This window comes from Chaetodon auriga, chromosome 16 (assembly GCF_051107435.1).
Source record: "Chaetodon auriga isolate fChaAug3 chromosome 16, fChaAug3.hap1, whole genome shotgun sequence".
NCBI classification, from domain to species: Eukaryota; Metazoa; Chordata; class Actinopteri; order Chaetodontiformes; family Chaetodontidae; genus Chaetodon; species Chaetodon auriga.
The window spans coordinates 3,055,242-3,077,579 of NC_135089.1; the positions used below are offsets into that span (position 1 = coordinate 3,055,242).

General features: G+C 48.3%; 1 protein-coding gene across 1 annotated transcript in view; it reads left to right on the top strand.

Annotated features, from left to right (window-relative positions):
• Nucleotides 1–22,338, top strand: part of cacng2a (calcium channel, voltage-dependent, gamma subunit 2a) — a 63,114-nt gene that overhangs the window by 34,776 nt on the left and 6,000 nt on the right. Inside the window, exon 2 of the mRNA XM_076752552.1 lies at nt 5,100–5,183. Within this exon, the coding sequence (XP_076608667.1) occupies nt 5,100–5,183 (84 nt within the window). The remainder of the gene's footprint in view (nt 1–5,099; nt 5,184–22,338) is intronic.

A 22,338-nucleotide genomic window follows, 5' to 3' on the forward strand; every position in this document is an offset into this window, starting at 1 on the left:
CGTCGCATGAGCTGCAGACGTGTTGATATCAAGGTCAGTTAACCTTTGACTGCGAATAAATTCATTCAGTGTACTTCAGCTTTAGATGTGATGCTGAGGCAATTCACCCGTGAGCGTGTTAGAAACAACGACTGAAGCTGATGCAGAAGCACCTTAAACTCATGGCCAGCAGGGGGCGACTCCACTGGCTGCAGAAAAAAGTCTGCAGCAGAAGTAAACAGTTTCCTGATGAGTTTATGCTCTCAAACGCTAGTTTTAAGTCTTCTTCAATGCAGCATGATGTTCATTTTGTAAATTATGGTCCCATTTAGAGTAAAATAGACGAAGTAGCTTCAGGGCGTTGCTACTTTGTGATTGAATGGTCGCTACCACAGCGTGTCCTTGGGTCCTCAGTCAGATCCAATCAGGATAGAGATGTCCTCCCTGGCTCCACCCTCTTGTCCAAATATGGTCACTTCTGGCTTCAAAAAACCAAGATGGTGACAGCCAAACTCGAAGCTTCAAGGTACGCTTCCACAAACCAATGGGTGACGTCACGTTGGCTTTATGCTCGGTTAGAACGACAGACAGCATCAGAGGAGAGAAAAGATGAAGAAAAACTCACCATGAAGCGATGAGTGTAAAGACACTTCCAGCCTCTTGCTGGCACCACCTCTAGTGAGAGTAAAGGGGGGAGACATGGTTTGTAGTTGCCTTACAACTTGCAGAAAGTCCTCAGCAGCAGGCCAGAAAATTGTCTTTCCCACTCGTAGAAAGAGAAAATGAGGCTTCTCTTTTCCTGCTCCTGTCTAATAACCTGGAGCCAGGGGCCGTGCTGGCGGGATCAGCAGCATTAGAAAAACCTCCTCAGCTGCATCATAGACCTCTTTTAACCAGTCAACACCTAAACCTTGGAACGCTTCCACATTAAGCGAGCTCTGCCTCAGCTGGAGCTGATCCAAAACCCTGCACCTATATGTGAACATCAGCCCGGGGAAAGCTTCTCTTTACAAACACGAATAAAGAGCAGCACCGCGACGTCACCGGCCCAGGAATAGCTCCTCGCGGTTATGTGTTTGTGCCAGCGGGGCCTGAAAATGGGCTCGACGCTGACCGGATAAACCCCAGATCCCTCAGGAGCAGACCCAGAGCCTCGCTGTGGTGGGCAGCTATAAATCTACATCCACCCAGCCCGGCTTCTCTTTCCCACAACAGCCCCCTTCTCTCCACCTCGCTCCGCTCTCGAGTGCTTCTCTGTCTCTCCAGGCTCTGTGGTAATGAAGAGCTTTATGGCTGCAGAGGACAGGAGGGGATGCAGGGGGCATGGGGTTAGCCCATAGCTCATTCACATGATGGGGGGGGGGGCGCAGCAGCCAGCGGTGACTGGGCTGATTGAGTAAGTCTGGACGAACCACCCAACCACCCTCAAACACACACACTCATCCACGTCAGCCGACCCCAGCGTGAGGGTCCGGGGGGGTTTGATGGTGGCTCAATCCCACCATCTGCTCCTTCTTAAAGTGACAGATTCACAGATTATTGGCACTTCATTTATACCGCTGAATCAGGCTGAGCGGGCGAGAGCTATTGTCTGGATTTCATCACAATCCCAAACCTTGTTGTCGCTGAGGGTCTGAAGTTCGGAGGGTTTCATTTTTCTCTTGTTGTTAAATTTTCTGAAGCCCTTTGAGAGAGTAACAGTGATTAAAGGCTACACAAATAAGCTCGACTCGCTGCCCTTCAAGTCAGGAAAAAGCTCGTTTCACCTCGTTAGTCCATTCTTCATGTCATAATGTTTGTCTTTAGAGAATTAAATCTCAAAATGTGCACAAAACCTTTGCCCTCTTTTATTTTAACCTGAAAACCGACTGTATTCCCCTCCTGAGCAGAATCATGCAGCGTCATGCCGTCATTCATGTTTTTATTCATGCTAGTTTTACGGCAGTCAGTCTGTCCGTCCACCATGTTCTTCTAAAATATCTCAACAACTGTTGGATGGATTCCCATGAAACTTTGCTGAGACGTTCATGGTCCTCAGAGAACGTAACCTGCCGACTTTGGTGATCCTCTGACTTCTAAAATAGCGCCATCACCAGGTCAAAGTCCCAACACTACATCAACCTCAGCTGTACTTTGTGCTTAGTGCTTATTAGCAAATGTTAGCATGATGGCAACTAACATAAGATGGTAAATATCATTATACCTGCCAAACAGCATGTTAGCATTGTTGCTAGCTGTAGACTCTTTATTCTTGCTGTGGTGACAAGCCCACTGATCCCGCAGCCTGATTTCCTGAGGCTATAATTTGAAAGTTAATAAACATTTGGGATCTTTAAAGGTCTTTAAAATGTCCCTGTGCTGCGCCTTCATCCAGCTTCAGTCATGTAAATGTGAAACTGCAGAGGGAAGACAGTTTTCATGAGGCTTTAAACACAAAGTCCTTCAGTAATCCAGCGTGCGGTGCTGAAAGTGCAAGTGTTGCTCTGTGAATACAGGTGTTTCTCTTTGAGTGATAAGTGTTTTGACCCGCTGCACACCTGAGCCTCCGGTAACACGTCTCCGTTCAACAGTCGTCCCCCTGCCAAAGCTCTCGCTGGCCAAACGTCTCTCTCCACAGCTCGGCTCTGCGCTCACACTCATGTGGGGAGGTCTCCAAAATGAAAATGCCATTATAAAACATTTACCAGCCTGCTGAGTTTACATGTCTTACAAGAAAAGGACCGTTTGGAGCGGTTAAGTGTCACATAAATCTTTCAGCACGCTAATTGAAGTGGTTCCCCCAATAGGCCACTCTCCACAGCTGCTATTACAAATCGCACAACTGCGGATGGGACGGCCAGCTGCAAACCAAATCTTACACCCACTTGATAATGTTGTTAAGACACACACACGCTGCTCTGTGGATTGCTGCTGCTGCTAGTTTGCTCAGACAGCTCCACTGGGAGCGTGCGATGTAGTCGTATGTAAACACAAGTCGTCTTTCAGTGAAATATGCTCGGAGAGGCGTTCTCCCCTCCCCTCCCTTCTCCTCCGCTGGAAATGCAACTTATTTAAAGCTTATTTAAGCAGGCAAGTTGAAGAGGAACATATTGTTATTTCCAGCAGCAGCCTGGGGGAGTAGTTGCAGGAGGCGGCGGGGTTACACCTACGGTATGCACCAGCTCACATCCGGCTGCTGGCGTGCTACAGCTAGCTGCCGAGCATCTCCACCAAAGCTTCTGTGAGCTTCATGCTGCAGCAGTAGTTAACAGAGATCACCTTCCAGCTGATTGGAACGAGCCCAGCTCTAATCTCCAGTCTGCCACCGAACAGGGAGCTTCACGTCCTACATCAGAGCATCAAGTTCAAAACTGTGCAGGTCCGTTAAACTCTGGAGGGCTTTTTCATGGCTCAGCAATTACCGAGGCCTAAACTGTGACACTCAAACTTGATGTATTCCACCTCCCACTCCATCTTCCCTCTCTGTCCTTCAAAACCTCTCTGTTCCCTGCCCTTCCTATATTTATCTCTCCTCCTCCTTCCCATTGCATTGTCTCTGTTCTCTCTGTCTTTATCTCTCCTTCTCTCACGTCCTAATTGCCACAGAACCTGTCGATGAAGATCAATAAGTGTTTTTTGATTATGGGCCGGAGCTGAGACAGTGGGAGAAAGGAGTGCACACACACAAATACGTCAGTCCACAGATTGGTGTGTTTGTCCTGCAAAGGTTGATGTCTCCTGCATCAAAGCTCAGTAGATGCATTTCCATACACGTGTTTTTATGCACATCTTCACTTTATGCTTCAAAAAACCTTCAGTGGAAACACTGCAGATTAAACAGAAAAGATAAAATATCACAAGAAGTTTTTAGGCTTAGATGAGGTGGAAAAATTGGTGCATCAGTATAAAAAAAATGCGAATGCAATGGAAACATACTACTGATCTTTGTAGAGCGATGAGGAGCCTGTCACCTTCCTCACATTAATACATGAAACACCAGAAATGCCACGTTCCCATCACACGTTCTGCATCATTTTTCATAGTTTGAGGTTTGACTGGAGCTGGTTTAATTCAGGGTATGTTCTTCTTCTGCAGTGGTTTAATGGCTTCATCACAAACTGCTCATTCTCGCTAACGCTGGCGTTCTCATTCTCATTTTCTTGAGCTGACTTTCATGAAATTCTGCCACACTGGAAACTTGACAAATGACACTGAAACAATCGAGGCAAACATTTCCCCCATCTGAAAACGTCCATCGTGAGCTGAGTCTCTGAACAGACGGCGGCGGTTGCCAGCCCGCAGGTAGCCCCGACGCTAATACCGTACGCAGGCGGGAGAGCAGATCGAGGACGCTTTGATGGCTTTTTTTCCAGGTGACACTCTCTCTAATGTCTGAGTGGTCATCACTGGGGGGTCCCTCTCTCTCCGCTGCATGTGGGCCATTCACAAAGTAACAACTGCACCCCGCTGTGCCCATCACGCCTCGCTGCCAAAACCTCCTCAGCAACACCTGGCACCATGGTAACCAACACCTGTTCACCTAATTAAAGGGACACTGGAGGGAGAGGAGATGAAGAAGTTAATGAAACGCTAATCTGGCCCAATCAAACGCCCAGGCATCTGCCTCCTCGCTGCAGCAGCAGGTCGCCGTAATGGCCGCCTTATGCGCGCCTCCCCCGCCACGCCACCTTGAGTGACCTCATCAATGCCAAACCTCCGCTGAGAGGCCGCGAATAGAGGAGAGCAGACAGGAGGAAGAGGGAGGGAGAGGAGAGGGATGCCGGCCGGCGCGCTGCTTCCTGAACGGACAGCGCAGCCGGACGGCGAGGTGTCAGCCAAATGAATGAGCGTTAGAGATGAGCTTCTCTGTGCACAGCGGTTGGAGCGGCTCCAGGTCGCACCAGCTGCGCTGCTCTTGTTTACAAGCCGCCACCTGGTGCCGGAGAAGCCTGGTGCTCAGGTCTGATTCTGCAGAGCGTCTTCCGGTCTGTGTGAGAGCCGCGACCACAGAACAGGGTCCGCTGACCTGAACCGTTTGACACAATCTGTGCCGACTTAAGAAGTTTGCAGATCGGCTGTTGGTCTTGTTGGCGTCTTCTTGTTTGAACTCGACTGAACTCTGTTTCTGTTTCTCCTGACAGGAAACTTCAAAGGGATGTGTAAACAGATAGACCACTTTCCAGAGGAAACAGATTACGAAGCGGACCCATCTGAGTACTTCTTGCGTGAGTATCTCGTCTCCCTTTTTCCACTCAGAGAAATCCTGTTTGCACATCAGATTGACTGTCTTTCGCTGCTCCGTCGTTTGTCCACGAGGAAAAATCACATCCGGCTTTTCTCCCCATGTTCTCTTGACATTTACTGTATTTTTAAAACTTGTCCCACTTCTTGCTCCGTCTCAGACTGCAGCGCGGTGCCAGTAGCTGCTCTTGGCCCGCGTGTCACTGCTGTCTCTGCCTGCTTTTAGCACGAGGCTGGCCAGGCTGAGCCGTGCCAAGCAGCTCGTCTGTTTTTACTGCTTGGCTGTGGGTAACATAACGTGCAGTGTTACAGTCGGCGGTGTACCCTGTAAACACAGCCCATTGATTTCTGCTCTCTTTTCCTTTGTGCAAGCAAGACAGAGATGCTTGTCGAACTCATTTGCCTGCTAATCCTAAAAATCACAACAATGACTGTGAGCCCATGATGCACTGTTAGTATCGTCAGCTCAATACTCTCGTCTGATTGGCCAATTAATGGGTCTGAGTCGTTGCTACAGACTGAAGTGGCAGAGTTGAAATTGGGGGGGGGGGGGCAGCATTTTTTAAAAAGCCAACATTTGTTTTATGTTGATTGTGCTTCAACACATCAACGTGGAGTTAGAGGAGGAAGCACACGACAGATGACAGACAATGAAAATAGCTTCAGTTTGCTCTTTATTTACTGTTGTGTACACACTAAATCAGTAAATCTACTTTTACTTTATCGTTTGGGAGGGCTGTAACGGAAATGTTGCAGATTTGCTGCTCTGGTCCAAAGAGGAGGATTTTCTTTGCTGGTTGGGATGTCTTCTCGTGAGGCAATCTGTTAAAACAGCTTTGATAAAGAAACTTTTTTGGAGAGCATCACTGCATTGGAAAACCATTAGCTGGTGGATCATGTCCATATTGAAAAGTTTGCATGGACACATTACTTGGATTTGCATATTCTGGTCACTGCTCCACGCCTGCTGATCGTCAAGAACACATAGTTTGTTTCATTTTAATCACTGTTGTAGTAAATTAATTACTTTCATCAGTATAACACGTAGTAAAAGGGATTACAATGTGAAATTCAGTCATTTCATTACAGTTATGAATCCCAGTAACGCTGGTGGCTGTGTGAGCAGGAGTGTGATGGTGTGTTCATATCAGTTTGGTCTGTGTTATCTTGGCACAGCAGCTGGACAGAAGAGGAGAAATGAGAGTCCAAAGTTGTCTCAGTGACATGTTGCTCTTCTTAGCTGTCTTGCTAATGTTAGCCACTGGTAAGCCCAACATTAGCGCGCATTCAGGGATTGGAGGGTGTGTGAACCACGGAAACGAGGAGGCGTCTTTAACCTGCGGTCTTTCTAATGGCCAGCAGGGGGCGACTCCACCGGCTGCAAAAAGCAGCTCAATCGTATGTGAGCTAATGGGAAAAAGACCCCACGTATTACCTCAGAAAACAGTTTCCTACTGAGTTTATGATTTCAAGTCTTCATCAGTACAGCATGATGTTCAATTTGAGAACTCTGGTCCCATTCAGACTAAAATAGACGATAAAGCAGTGCATGCGCTACCTTGTGGTTGACAAGTTGCCACCATGGCGTGTCTTCGGTGTATTTGACAATCAAACCAATGTTCCCGAGTCCCTGTTGACCCCTGATGTGGTGCCCCCTCCCCCGCCCACCCACAGCCTGCAGTGGTTTGAAACTAGAAGTCGGAAAGTGTCCGTCTCCTCGTCTCCTCGTCTCCATCGGCGGGGACAGTAATTGAGGCCTCTCAGAGAGCCGAGCAGCGCGTGCCAGTGCTGGAGATTAAGCCCAGCCAATTAGGCTGTGTTTGACTCAGCGCTCTGAGCGCTTGTTCCCGTCCATATGTGCCACAGAGAACGGTTATGATAACCGCTCCGGTAATGATTGGAACGACGCCGGAGCCTCGGCGAAGGCGGTTCGGTCCTGTGAGGAGGCCTCCGTCAGGCCGGGGATGGCAGGGTCGCAGGGTAGAGGCCGCTCTCTGGCCCTCGGACCACCGACGCTCGCCTGCACGCGTGTGTGTGTGTGTGTGTGTGTGTGTGTGTGTGTGTGTGTGTGTGTGTGTTAACCTCTTCCCAGGCTGTGATTGGAGGAGAAGGCCGCAGTGCTCCCAGTGGCTTGCCAATTAGGACACTCACATCCATAAATATTTCAGCCTCCTTCTTATATAGGTCAGGCCTCTCTCCATCGCTGTCTCTCACACTCTGCCTCTCTTCACCCTCACACCCGAATATCTCACGTCAGTTGAATCGCGCCTAGTGTCGTCTCCTGAACGAGAGCTCAGAGCCTCACGCTGTTTCTTGGGTGCGTGAAGAGGTCATAGAGGACACGGCGTCTTGGTGGGTGTCTCCGGTTTAAACCCCGGTGATGTATTTTCCTGTCTGCCCATTTCCATTTCATGGACACACACCTGATATTTCCATAATGAGGAGTTTCACGGCGCCTCTGGGTGGCCAAAGACAGAGAAGAGCTGCCTCTGCTCTCACATGCAGGAGAGGGAGAGGGGGGGATAGTTATGCAACAGAAATGATGTCACTTCAGGTGAAGGCCCCAGCGGAAGTGACATCACCGGGGAGCTCGCCGGTCCAAAATCGAGGGGACACACCAGTGATGTCATCAAACAGCGTAGCGAGGAGGAGGGAGATATTTGGTGCCGCGGTTGCTGAGCAGAAAACAGACAAATGCGAATGCGTTCTGCTAAACGTGCACCCCCGCTTCATCACACACACACACACACACACACACTCTGATCTGCTGTCCTTACGCTGACACACACACATGCATTCAAACACACCACATCTCAGTAGCTTCTGTGTGTGTGTGTGTGTGTGTGTGTGTGTGTGTGTGTGTGTGTGTGTGTGTGTCTGCTCCGTGAGTCCTCAGCGCTCCCAATAGCAAGGCAGTTTGCACATCCACACGGGGTTATATAAGACAGCTGAGGCACACTAAAGCGCCAGTGGGTTTTTAGATCATGCCGTGTCGGAGCTCCCATCATCCACTGCTCTACTGGGCGCTAAGCAGCTGAGAGAGAAGAAAGAGAGGAAGAAAACGCCCAGTTATGCAAGCTGCTAATACTGAACTGAGAGACATCAATTCACTGTAATATAGAGAGGAAGATGGGGGGGGGGGGGTGTCGGGCTGGAGCAGGAAATCAGCTGTTAGTCAGAGGTTTTCGACTTTCAGGAGTAAAAGCTTCTCTTTGGATGCTGTTTCGAACTATCCAATAATACATCACCAGTGTCACATTATCAATCCGCCGAGAAATGAACTGCAGCTGTGTTGATAAGCAGTGAATCATTCAAGTCGTTTTTCAAGCAAACTGGTTCCAGCTGCTTTTCTCTGAGGTACTTTAAGGTTTTGGCCTGTCGGTCAGACAAAACGAGCCTTTTAAGACGCTCACCTGAAGCTTTGACAAGCTGTGATGGGCATTTTCTGCTTTTACTGTAATGTTTCATGCACCAAATAATTAATGGAAAGAAGAATCCAAACAGATGAATTGGTATAGAGAATAATCATTTGTTGGAGGCCTAATAGATAACATGCTGTAAAATAAACTACAGCTGCAGCTAATGATTATTGTCATCATACATTAATGTGATGACAGCTGCTGTTTCAATCAATGGATTCATTGTTTATTCCATGAAATGTTAAACAGTGAAAAAATGGCACATAACTTCCGAAGCGACGTCTTCGAATGTCTCGTTTTGTCACATTGATATAAACAGAGAGGAGCAGGGAGAGGCAGGGACCAGAGGATGTCCGACATTTCTTCAGACAGCTGTCCATCGACTCGTCGCAGTTTCAGCTGTGAGGTGACACCTGTGTGCAGAGCCTGCAGGTCTCACAGGAGGCAAAGCTGCCGTGTTCTGCTCATTCTCTTAACTGGATTTGTTGTTTTGTGGTTTTTATTAAGCCCTTTTCTCTTCGCCCTGGCCAGGACGTTTTCTACAGCTTCATGCTGTGTGTTTGCTTGTCGTCAGATCAAAAACTCTTTTGTTTTTCCAGCAGCGCACTGAGAACAATCCCCCGATCATGCAGCGTGTCCCACTTCCACAGCACAGACAAATACCTTAGAGTGTGCACGGTATTCTGATGCTGACGCTGCACAGTTTTAGCAGGAAATAATCAAGAAGTCGATGTTTGGTCTTGGAAGTCAATCAGTTTGCAAATGCAGACTTCATTAATTCAAAGCAGCTATAATCAATATTTTCATATTAACAATGTATGACTGCTTGGATGTGAGCGAGGTCGCTTGTAGTGACAGACCCACAGAGAGTTATCGCTCGGCTCTGCAGCTGCTCTCAGCTGCACCCGCTGTCTTCTTTCAGCTCTTTGTTTTGTCTTTCTCTCCCGCAACTGTTTAGGTTCACTGTCGGCGCTCTCTTAGTGCAGTTTCCAGCCACAGCAGGAAACTGTTTTCTGCTTAAAAGCTCAGAAAACTCCACTGTACACGACCTGCTCAGCACCAAACAGCAGACAGACGCAGTTAGAGACGAGCTGGTGAACTTGGTGGAGAATTTAGCAGCTGAGCAGCCCGATATGTCCCTGAGGAGACCAAAACAGAGCTAAAAGAGAGTAAATATTAGTCTTCCATCATCACAGCGCCAGTCCTTCCTGGAGGATTTACCCCCATATTCAAGAAGATTTCATTCATACTTTTCCTGCATGACTGAAACACAGTCAGAATAATATAAAGTGTAGAATCAGGGCATTGGGCTCCCACCATTCATTTACAGTCGCCCACAGGCGAGGAGTTTGAGCATGTGACCGAGTCAGAAGTCAACGAAGAAAAAGGAAAATGCAAAAAGCTGCAGTTTTCAGCCCCGCAGTTAACTTCCTTATGAACCTTCCCGGGTGTTTTTGCCCCGAGCCGGCGTTGATCTCTGCCTCTGGTGTTTGCATGCGTTCATCTGAGAGTACTCGCTGACATTGATGACAGAAGGGCAGGCCTGTCACAGCCTGTGTCACCCCGGGGCCTCGCGGCAGACTGGACGCTGGCCTGAACTGGCTTTGGCGTCGCCCGATAAAATCAATGGGTCTGGGGCAGGACACGCAGGGGCTTGTAGGGCAAAGCAGGGGGTGGCAACAACAGCGGCTCTTCGACCAGCGCTGAGTCTCCAGTACCAGTTTGTGTACAAGAGTGTGTGTGTGTGTGTGTGTGTGTGTAGGGAGAGGAGGGGGAGGGCCTCGCCACAGTGCTTTAATGTGACCACATGACCTGCGATGGGGTTGTCAGAAGGGTAGATAATGTGTTGAAGAAGTTAGCATCCAGCTCGCGCCTCCTGTGTTCGGTTTTCGGTCCCAGTCGGTCGCGGTGACATTGAGCGTCCTGCGCTTCAAGCAGTATCCAAGGCAACAAATAAGGAAGCATAAAACACACGCCACACACACACACGGGCCAATAAATTAAAAGCCAATCATTTTTGTCCTGGTTGACCGAGTGAGTGCTAGCACTCTAACTTTATATCTTATTAACGGGGGAATAGAGACGGCGCAGCGTGTAAAACACAGAGGTGAGAGAGTGCGTCCTCGCATTAAAGCGAGATTAGAATACACAGGATGAGCGGCGGCGGGCGTCATCAAAAGACGGCTGCTCACTCGCAGATCAGTTTCTCACACACACACACAGGTTTATTCTTCAGTTCTGAGCTGACACAGCCTGAAAAACTCCCACCGCTGTGAGAGAAAATGGCAAATTATGTACTTGTGTCCTTTTTATCTCCACATATGAAGCAGCAGAGTGAGGTTTGACCGCTTTTTGTGCAATACTTATCAAAAATGAGAAGAGCTTTAGTGTTGCAAGCCAGAGGGAGGCTGATCTAAACGCTATAAAAAGCAAGATGACGTCCAGCTGCCACAACATGGAGAAAAAACAAGGGGCGTGCCCAACGTGTGGCTCAGTCCATGAACAGGAACATATTTGTAGAGTGAAAGTGATCATAGGAGCTGTTGTTTTTAAGCCTTTGTGTTTGATTTAGGTGACTGAAGTCATATGAAGATGGTACCAGTCAAAGGTCCCCCACAGATGATGTGTCTTTGTGGGAAATACTGAATGTAAACTGAAACTTTGTTTGTCTCTACTGTCCAATGGAGACATAAATGGCCCATTTCTGGCCTTCAGCAGCATCAGTCCCAAAGCGTTAGCATTAGCATTGTGGCCCGAAGCTAAATTCCTCGTACAGTGATGATATTGCCTTTTATAATTGATTAAAAGTGAATCTTCCAGTTCACCGTCGATGCAGCCACAGATAAAACCTGTGCCGCCGCGGCTCACTGTGCCCTTTGCTTCCCCCGCTGATGTGTGATGTTGGCCGCGCTCAGCTGCGGCGCGGCGCTGTCACGCCGACGTTCAGCCGTGATCTGCGGGGACATCAGCAGTGGACTGGAGGGTAATTACAGTAATTGAAATGTGTTCTGTGGAGGGAGCTTTAATTGTGTGTCATGTGAAGTGATTTCAGGGAGTGAGGGAGCTCTTCCACTGTGTTCCACTGACCCGTCTCTGTGCGTGTGATGTTATGTTAATATGACAGAGCTGCGTTCAGTGCCGGCCTCTAATGGAAGCTCTGCGATGAGATCATCCATGTTCATCTTCACACCCAGCCTGGTCTTAAACGGTCTCATAAACACAGAGACTAAACCTGATTCCTAATGAGGAAGTTTGAATTGTTTTTTTTTTCTCTTTTCTCTTTGATTATTGTTTGTTTCACGTTGTCCTGCAGCTTGAAAAAAACAAAACATCATCATGGTAAAAGTATTATGACGTATCCAGTGGTGTGTTCAGATCCTTTACTTAAGTGAAAGTAGTGACACCAAACTGTGAAATACTCCAAAATACTCCACTACAAGTAAAAATCCTGCATTCAAAACATTACTTAAGTAAAAGTATGTAAGTATTATGAGCAAAACGCACAGTAAAAGTACTCATGTTGTAGTAAAACGTTCCCCGTCAGTGTCTGCTGGTGGTGGATTCATATTACCACGTATCTCTATCAGAGTCATGAATGTAGAAGTGAGATTGAGTCACTCAAGTTTTTACTTAAATCAAAACGTGTCACTGTCCTCTCTGACTCTGAAGGGGTCAAAGGTCAGTATCTCATTCCCCATTAAGACGAAACCCGATTCATTTTGTTCATAAGAAGCAGGACTGCTGACACTCGATGGCCTGAGACGGACCGTGCAGTCCTCACCTCAGCAGGACGCCGGAGCTTCAGCAGTCTCAGCTGGACGAAGCAAACATGCTCCTGACGTCCTTCCTGATCCTGATCCCTCAGTTCAGGTTAAAGTTAACTCACAAAGTCTGCGCTGAATTTAGGCTGGGAAGGTTTTTAGTGGGAGATTTCGATGCTTCTCAGGGAGCCCTGGACATGAAATAGCCTCGAAGCTGAAAGTTGAAATCAATTGTTTCTTTTTAAAGGAAGAATCTGAGTCGCTCAGCTGATAGTTTTCTTACTGCAGCGGCCCTTTGCTGCTCGTCATCCTCTCTCTCCACTGCCTTCCTCTTCCTCCAACTGTCACTATCACAATAAAGACGAATAAAAAAACAGTCATCTAAAAAAAACCCTGATCACTGCGGCTCTCGTTGTCACTTGGCGTGCAGGTGATTTTCATGAATATTTCAAACAGATAAAACCTATGAGGACAGGAGTGAGATGAAGAACACAGAAATTCCAAAAACAAATAATCAGGACAACACGAATACAAAGCAAGTGGCTCATTAATGAATTCCCAGAGGCGTCTCAGACGTCAGATCTGAACGTCTCGGCTCTCTCTCTTCTTCTGGTTTATAAATGCCAGCGAGTGCGACCTCCATTTATTTTCTAATCAATTCAAGTCAAATTGCATTCTGCCTGCGAGGTGTGTTGTCAGGATACATAAGCTTTCAGATGCGGGTTGAAAGCTGCGTAAGCACTCTGGTACATTTTGAATTTAGCCACCAAAGCTAATTTCCTTTGTTTATGCGCGTTGTTTCACACTGTGTATTTTAAGGCGCTCCGTGGACACTCCACCGCTGCTTCAGAGATGTTTTGTGAATGTTCGATGCCGGGGTTGACGGGGGGAGGCTGGGAGGGGTGAGAGTTTGGGCGGAGGGGCAACGAGCCTCCTGGTCAGGAGGACGATGCAAGGGCTCGGTATTGAGGAAGAGGAGGGGGAGGAGGAGGTGTGGAGGGGATTAATAAGCGTTTGTAGTATTAAATCAATGTGCCTGGGAGCTGAGGCACCTGATTAGCATGACCCTGTCCTGCACATCAGCACATTCTGGGCTGGGGGAGGCTGATTAAGAGCCAATGCTAATTTCCTCTCAACCCTGTCAATGAAAGAGAGAGAGAGAGGGAAAGTAAGACAGACAGAGAGAGAGAGAGAGAGATGGAGGCTGCAGAGACACGCCTTCGTAACGAGGACAGTGCACGTTAGCTCACATGTAGCGTACATGTGTGGAATGTTTGTGCGCGTCATGTTTATGCATTTCGTGGATGTCGAATGTGCTGACGTGAGGCAGAAGCTAAAATCTAAATGTGACCTTTTATCTTTGATTCTAAGAGAGAGCAAAGATCCACAGAGCCAGTGGAGGATGATTTAGTCATTTGTGCTCTTGAATAAATAATTCGTCCGTTCCATTTAGCATAACTTATCACCTTCATGCCATTAGTCTTGTCTTGCTGCACCCTCCACACTCCCACTGTGGATTCACTGGACGTGATACCGTTTTATTTTCATTTTGGGCTGAGATGTGCGGTTAAACTTCTGCTTTTATACACCGTGTTACCTTTGAGTTTTACATGAAGTACATGAAATAATATAGTGCCTGTAAACTATTCAAAACAGTGTGGAAGTTTCAACATTGAATTAAAGCAGATTTACTGACAGTGATCCAAAGGAAAAAACGTTCAGTCTTAACATGGAAACGGATCTCATAATATAACATACAAAATATTTCTTTGTGAGATTATTCACGCCTTTTAATAGGATGCACCTAAATCATCACTGGTGCAGCCGGTTTTAGAAGTCACATCATTAGCTACATGTTCATTTTGAGTGCTTTTGTCTTCAAATATGCAGCTTGAATAAGCAGCTTTGGAAGTTTAGGTGAACAATAACTTTGCATGCAATATTTAGAGGCTAGCTTAGAGTTGATTCTGTACTTCAGGATAAATATTAAATGCAGGCTGCCATGAATTGGCTCCTTTGCTCCCTTGTGTGTTTGTTTCCTGCAGCTTCAGGAAATTAAAGCAACTGCCAGTCAGCGCATGAACGCCTCTAAATATTCATATTATTTACCATTTGGATGCAGGTTGCATGAGTGAAGCCACAGTGGCAATGAGGACGAGCTGCTGTAGAAACCCAGCCACGGGCCTGCACGGGTGTTGAGTCTCATTAAGTTGTTTGTCAGCCAGCGCCGAAGAGTGCCAGCGCTCGGACACCAGCCTGAGCTGCAGCCGTGCCAATCAATACAGTACACACAGTATCCGCTCTCACCCTGTGTCTCTGTGAGCGGGTTGGCACGCACGCCGGCAGCACGGCAGGGCCGGGCGGGGCGAGCCGGCCTCCATCGCTCATTGCTACAGCTCCTGCCCCGGTGCAGCCACCAACAGGCCAGGCAGAGCGAGGCACCACCTGTGTCCGAACGCCGCCGCACCGCACAGACCCGGAGAAAAGGCAAAGTGCTGCGCCAAGTGTTGCTAAGTCTTTTAGCTTCACTGGGCAGTACGTGTAAATAAAACAGCTAGTCAAGCTAGCCTTTCCGCTAAGCTAACCAGCTGCTGGCTGTAGCTTCATACATACATCCCAAAATGTTGAGCTGTTCTTTTGATATATGATTTCCCATTTTTCTTGTGACATTAGTTTACTTTCCGGCCTCCCACCCCCTCTTCCTCTCCAAACTCTTCCCTCATGTGCATGTGACGGATCAGAGAAACCAAATAGTGACAATATTCAGTGTTCTTGCTCAATAAAATCAAAGTAGATGAGATTTCCTCCATCTGGGGAAAGCATAGCCGTGTGCCAATTTTCATTTCGGCTACTGACAGGAAAACAACCAGTGATCGTGGTGGTAAATAGAAAAGTGCCAATCATCAGGAGGCAAACAGTACGACAACCAGCATAAATAGAAATCAATTAGAGTTTGAGAAAAGCTGCAATTTTGTTTTTTTCTTTGCCTTTGAAGATTCTGCCTCATTTGAATGGAACTTTCAGGAGTTTGGGGGAACTTCCTTTTATTTACACTGTAAATGTAGCTCACTGGGATTTCAGTCAGCATGTAAACGCAGATGAACTCTGCTCTGCAGGTAAAAAGGTGTGAACGCTGAGTCCGATCTAACCCATCGTTTGTTCACTTACTGCCTGTCAAGCTTTCAATCCAGCACACAGTTTAGTAATTTAACACTGTCATTTTGCTTGCACACATTTAAAACAATGAAAATCTTATTTGTTTCAATGCACAGAACGCTTCCTGCAGAAAAACACACTTCAGCAGCGTCAGATTTGTGCTTTAGGGTTCATATTTTCAAACTGTTGCCGTGTGCTGGATTTGAGCATGTGCAGTAATCCAGCAGCTGAACACAATCCAAAGCAAGTTTGGCTGAGAGTGAAGTCAACTTTTCCAAATGAAAAGTAGGACACAGAGCTGCTACTCTAAACTCTGATGTAGTAACATGTTATAGCCCCCATGCTGTGGATGTTTCAGTCCTGAGCAGGTATTTTTCACCTGTAAGCCTGCAGGATGAGGACGTTTGGAAGAAATGAAAGGTTTTTAATATATGCAGTAAACTCGTTCGCTGTTTTTAAACTTGCATCTTTCATCACAGCAGATAAACACACTGTTTAATCGATGTCTTTCATGTCTCCAAGCTATGATTGGACAATGACTGCTCGGGGGAGGGGCTTAGCGAATGGTCAGTTATGATGAAAATGATTTGTAGTCGCTGTACTTTAACTCTAAAATGAATCACCAGAAAACGCGTTGAAGCACAGTGTTGTGTGTGAGCCGTTCCTCCCAGAGTTGGCGTTCACTCCTTAAGCGGGTGTCACATGAATGAGGGAGTCGTTGGGGGAGAAACTGAAGATGCGCCACTCTCTGTGATCGTGACCTCGACCCAAATCAAAACGGCGACCTCAGTGCTAATCACAGGGCTCCCCAGAGCATCCTTTCATGTGGGCCGAGGCGAGGGCTTCAGAAACACAAGACGCCGCGGAGGTCGCCGCTGTCATTAGCTATTAGCACCGAGGTCAAAGCTTTCATTTGGACGGGGTCGTTGTTTTCCAACAGCCGGAGATTGACAGAGTTTTACCGCTCAGGAGAGTCGCCACAGTTCTTTCCCAGGACGGAGGCCGTCCCAGCAGCCCGCAGTCAGAGCCATGTCACCTATAATCATACGTACATACCAACAGTTCAAGAGTAGCACAGCTGCTTTTATTCAGTTTGAGACAATGATGACGTGATGACGATGGCAGTTCAGTCTTTTACCAAATGCATAGAAACAATCACACACTGCAAGAAAAAGAAAGGACGTTTGAGAGGCTTTTATTATCCTTCAGCACTGAGTATCTGTGCACTGATGCAGCAGTATGACTCCAATAATGTCATGTATCCCAATATATTTAACTTCAGGAGGATTTTCATTTACACAGCGTCCAACTTTTTGGAATCACAGTTATAAAAGAAGCTCAAACTTACTGTATCTGTTAATTCATCCTATGCATAAACAGGATGAAAATAGCTGTCCCAGCATCCCTCTGTCAGAGTAACGTCAGCCTGCTTGAGATAATTGCCATTTGTTGAGTTTCACAGTTGCTTTTCTTCAGTTTGAGAAAACGCTGATATGACTACAATGCTAATTCGGTCTCCTACCAAATGTATACAAATGACCGCCCTCTAGCTTCTGAAAGCTTTTTTATTCGTTAGCTTTTAATTGGTATTAACTTTCATTTATTTCAGCATTTAGGTCGAGCTGCAGAGACGAGTAATATGAACAAAAAAAGTCACATTTCATTGCAGGTTTTCGGTGAGAAAACTTCAATATGTCAGAGGTGGCTGACATTATTAGCCTGTAGCTAATGTTTAATAGAAGGTCAACATCAGCTCAGTCTATCAACAGATCAATATATTCGTCTCACCCTGTGCAGGACTGTTAAACATGGCGTATCATGGACCTGTCCTTTTGTTTCTGCACTAACACATCCAGAGTCTAGTCCCCGTCTATCTGTCAGCCTGTCAGTCTCTCTGCCTGCCTCCCCCGGGGTGCTGCTGTGCTTAAACATCCCTCCAGGCAGGATCCCAAACTCTGACAGGGACTCAGCCGCTCCTTGAAAGATGGAAAGTGAAGATGTGAAAGCTCCAGAATGTGGTGAGGGAGGACTGAGTTTAAATAGGTAGCCTCTGTGATGGATGCAGCCTCACCGCCTTGGGGCATAGTTATTGTCCCTCCAACAATTCCCATCGTCGGAGCTCACTGCAGGCAACAAGCAGCTCGGAGGCACGGCTCTCTGAGCCTCACGCGTACGCGATGTGAACGCTGACACACTCAGTATCGCGCAGGAGAAGAGAGTGCATCCTGACGTGAAAAATCTGCAGGGAATTCAGCCTTTTCTTCCGAGGTAGAGCGTGGTCAGCCAAACCCAGGGGCGGCGAACTGGAGCCCGATCCCTGGGAAGGCACAGTGCATGCTGGGAGGTCGCCGTGAAGGTCACTGCACTTTGCAGTGTGCTGCTGAACATGGATGTTAATACAAAGGATGCATGGGGCTGGAGAAGGCCTGCAGGCCAGCCGATCCTCGAAGTCATGCAAATGAGCTGGATCTTCTTGCCCTGGAAAGCTCCAGCATCACGAGCGCCATCGCCGCTCAAGATTTCTCAGAAGCTCCACGAACCGGAGGCGCTTGTTCTGCAGAGACCAGCTGCCACACACAGCTCTTATGTCTTTGGATATAATGTGGTTTGAAGAAGGGTTCAAGTAATGTGGGCTTTTTGAGGCAGATACTGTTGTGCTAAGAGTGCCAGTAATCTACATTTTGTGCTGTTGTAAGAGTGGTCACCTTCAGCCGTGAATTCTTCAGGGTTTCCACTGACATTTATTCTTACTGGGAGGAACATTTTCTATTGAAAGTAATTTTGTGTTAATGGTTTAGGGCAGGATGATCCAGCACCTGTTTTAGAGGAAAGAGAAACTCTGGCCTGAATCAAACAAAAACAAATCTAATAATAATATTTTCTTGACATTATTTTTTCTCCTCCGGTCTTATTCTCTTAATTTTGATTTGCAGTGGGGGTTATTTCTGTTGCTAACTGTAGAAAGAGCTCAGCTGACTGTTTGATGCTTTTCTTCCAGCTGATTCTGTGAAGGTGAAACTGTGGAAGAAAATGAGGATATTTTAATCTTGAAGTGTGATAAGTGACGCTAGTCTCCGGACAGGAACAAGGTCAGTACTAGCGGATGTGAAAGAACAAGTACAGACAGTCTCTCGTGTTGTTTCCAGTTTTCCAGTTTTTTCCAGTTTTAGCATGCGTAACATAGATTATACCGCCACCTTCTGGTCAAACTGCGCTTGGCTTAGCCTAGCTTATTCGTTCCAAACCAGCTTATGGAAACACGCTAAATTCAGATTTCTTTTGCTTAAAATTTGCTTAACAATAGATGGAAACACAGCTAATAAGATCAAATTATGTGATTAATGTCCATGAATGTCAGCTGCTTAGTGGAAACAAAAGGGAAAAATCACCTCATGCTAACTTTAATGATCTAAATAAAAGTGTTCAAGCTGAACCGTTTTTAGCCTTTTCTCTCTGCGTCAGAGCCTCTCTGAGGTTTCTTAAAGTTTGGTGTCACCTTGAGATCCCGCACTATTAAACAGCCCCACTGTCAACAATCAATACATCTGGCTGGCCCTCTATCCCTCTTTTGTCTCTGCAAATGAAGCTGATGGATGAAAAAGAGCCCCGGTGCCCTCTCCCAGGTAATGTGCTGTGAACGGCCGTGTCAATATCTTCAGGGTTAACAGGATAGAGGGATGGAGGCTCGAGACGGGGGGACTTTAGGAAGAGCGATGCATTTGGAGCGGGACACAGGAGCAGGGTTGACTCTCAGGACAACTTAATATTTAATCAACCCACCTCGACGGCAACCCTAAACCCCACAATCCCCTCTGGTCGCGCAAGGAGACAAGTGGGAGACGGGGGGAGAACGGAGGAAGACGGGGGGAGGGCGAGACGACACTTTATCTTTCAAATGGTCTTCTGCTTTGACTGAGTGCGAATTAAGTGCGAGAGAGAGAGACGGAGAAGAGAGAAAGAAGAGATGAGACGGGGGACGTTTGCTGGGTGACAAAGACGGCAAGATGACTGTGTGCAGCAGACGGAGACAGACAGACGAATGAAAGATGGACGGCGGTGAATAACGGCATTAAAGTCTTCTTCATCACAGAGATTGGAGCTCCGTCTCCGGGCTCTTTCAGCCAAGGTTAAAGAAAGCGATAAGCACACCATGATGCTGAGTGATGACACGATGAGAGCAGGTGGGACAGCGAGCAGAGACGTCCCAGCGTCGGGTCAAGAACACATTCCGTCCCTGTACTAGAAAACAGGCAGCTTCAGTCATCTGCAGACTGACTTTAAAGGATTCAGCCAAACCTGAAGACAGAATAGATCATTAATGTATTAATATTTACAATCTTTCCTTTTTCCTTTAACCACATTACAGGTCATTTGATTAGTACGGAAGACCACAAGTGTCACAGTAAAGCATTCAGTAAACTAATATGTACTCCATCCATCCATCCATCCATTCACACCCGCTTATCCGGGGCCGGGTCGCGGGGGCAGCAGTCTGAGCAGGGACGCCCAAACTTCCCTCTCCCCGGACACTTCCTCCAGCTCCTCCGGGGGGACCCCGAGGCGTTCCCAGGCCAGCCGAGCGACATAGTCACTCCAGCGTGTCCTGGGTCTTCCCCGGGGCCTCCTCCCGGTGGGGCATGCCTGGAACACCTCCCTAGGGAGGCGTCCAGGGGGCATCCGGAACAGATGCCCGAGCCACCTCAGCTGACTCCTCTCGATGTGGAGGAGCAGCGACTCTACTCTGAGCTCCTCCCGGGTGACAGAGCTCCTCACCCTATCTCTAAGGGAGTGCCTCGCCACCCTGCGGAGGAAACTCATTTCAGCCGCTTGTATCCGGGACCTCGTTCTTTCGGTCATGACCCAAAGTTCATGACCATAGGTGAGGGTAGGAACGTAGATTGACCGGTAAATCGAGAGCTTCGCCTTTCGGCTCAGCTCCTTCTTCACCACGACGGACCGATACAGCGACCGCATTACTGCTGCCGCTGCACCGATCCGCCTGTCAATCTCACGCTCCATTCTACCCTCACTCGTGAACAAGATCCCAAGATACTTAAACTCCTCCACTTGAGGCAGGATCTCTCCCCCAACCTGGAGGGAGCAAGCCACCTTTTTCCGGTCGAGAACCATGGCCTCGGACTTGGAGGTGCTGACTCTCATCCCAGCTGCTTCACACTCGGCTGCGAACCGTCCCAGTGCACGCTGAAGGTCCTGGCTCGATGGAGCCAACAAGACAACATCATCCGCAAAAAGCAGAGACGAAATCTGCCGGCTCCCGAACCGAACCCCCTCCGGTCCCTGGCTGCGCCTAGAAATTCTGTCCATAAAAATAATGAACAGAACCGGTGACAAAGGGCAGCCCTGGCGGAGTCCAACATGCACCGGGAACAGGTCCGACTTACTGCCGGCAATGCGGACCAAGCTCCTGCTCCGGTTGTACAGGGACTGCACAGCCCTCAACAGAGGGCCTGCAACCCCATACTCTCGGAGCACCTCCCACAGAATGACGCGAGGGACACGGTCGAATGCCTTCTCCAAGTCCACAAAACACATGTGGACTGGTTGGGCAAACTCCCATGAACCCTCAAGCACCCTGTGGAGGGTATAGAGCTGGTCCAGTGTTCCACGGCCGGGACGAAAACCGCATTGTTCCTCCTGAATCCGAGGTTCGACTATCGGCCGGATTCTCCTCTCCAGTACCCTGGAATAGACTTTCCCAGGGAGGCTGAGGAGTGTGATCCCCCGATAGTTGGAACACACCCTCCGGTCCCCCTTTTTAAACAGAGGGACCACCACCCCGGTCTGCCAGTCCAAAGACACCGTCCCCGACTGCCATGCGATGTTGCAGAGGCGTGTCAACCAGGACAGCCCTGCAACATCCAGTGACTTGAGGTACTCAGGGCGGATCTCGTCCACCCCCGGAGCTTTGCCACCGAGGAGCTTGCAGACTACCTCAGTGACTTCAGCCCGGGTGATGGACGAATCGACCTCCAAGTCCCCAGTCTCTGCTTCCTCTGCAGAAGACATGACAGTGGGATTGAGGAGATCCTCGAAGTATTCCTTCCACCGCCCGACAATATCCCCAGTCGAGGTCAGCAGCTCCCCACCTCCACTGTAAACAGTATTAGTGGAGAGCTGCTTCCCCCTCCTGAGGCGCCGAACGGTTTGCCAGAATTTCCTCGAGGCCGACCGGTAGTCCTCCTCCATGGCCTCCCCGAACTCCTCCCAGACCCGAGTTTTTGCTTCTACAACCGCCCGAGCTGCTGCCCGCTTAGCCTGCCGGTACCCGTCAGCTGCCTCAGGAGTCCTATGAGCCAACCAAGCCCGATAGGACTCCTTCTTCAGCTTGACGGCATCCCTTACTTCCGGTGTCCACCACCGGGTTCGGGGATTGCCGCCACGACAGGCACCGGCGACTTTACGGCCACAGCTATGGACGGCTGCATCAACAATGGAAGTGGAGAACATGGTCCATTCAGACTCAATGTCTCCAACCTCCCTCGGAATCTGGTCGAAGCTCTCCCGGAGGTGGGAGTTGAAGACCTCCCTGACAGCGGGTTCCGCCAGACGTTCCCAACAGACCCTCACAATACGTTTGGGTCTGCCAAGTCTGTCCCGCTTCCTCCCCTGCCAGCGGATCCAACTCACCACCAGGTGGTGATCAGTTGACAGCTCAGCCCCTCTCTTCACCCGAGTGTCCAAGACATACCGCCGAAGGTCAGATGATACGACTACAAAGTCGATCATTGACCTCCGACCTAGGGTGTCCTGGTGCCACGTGCACTGATGGACACCCTTATGCT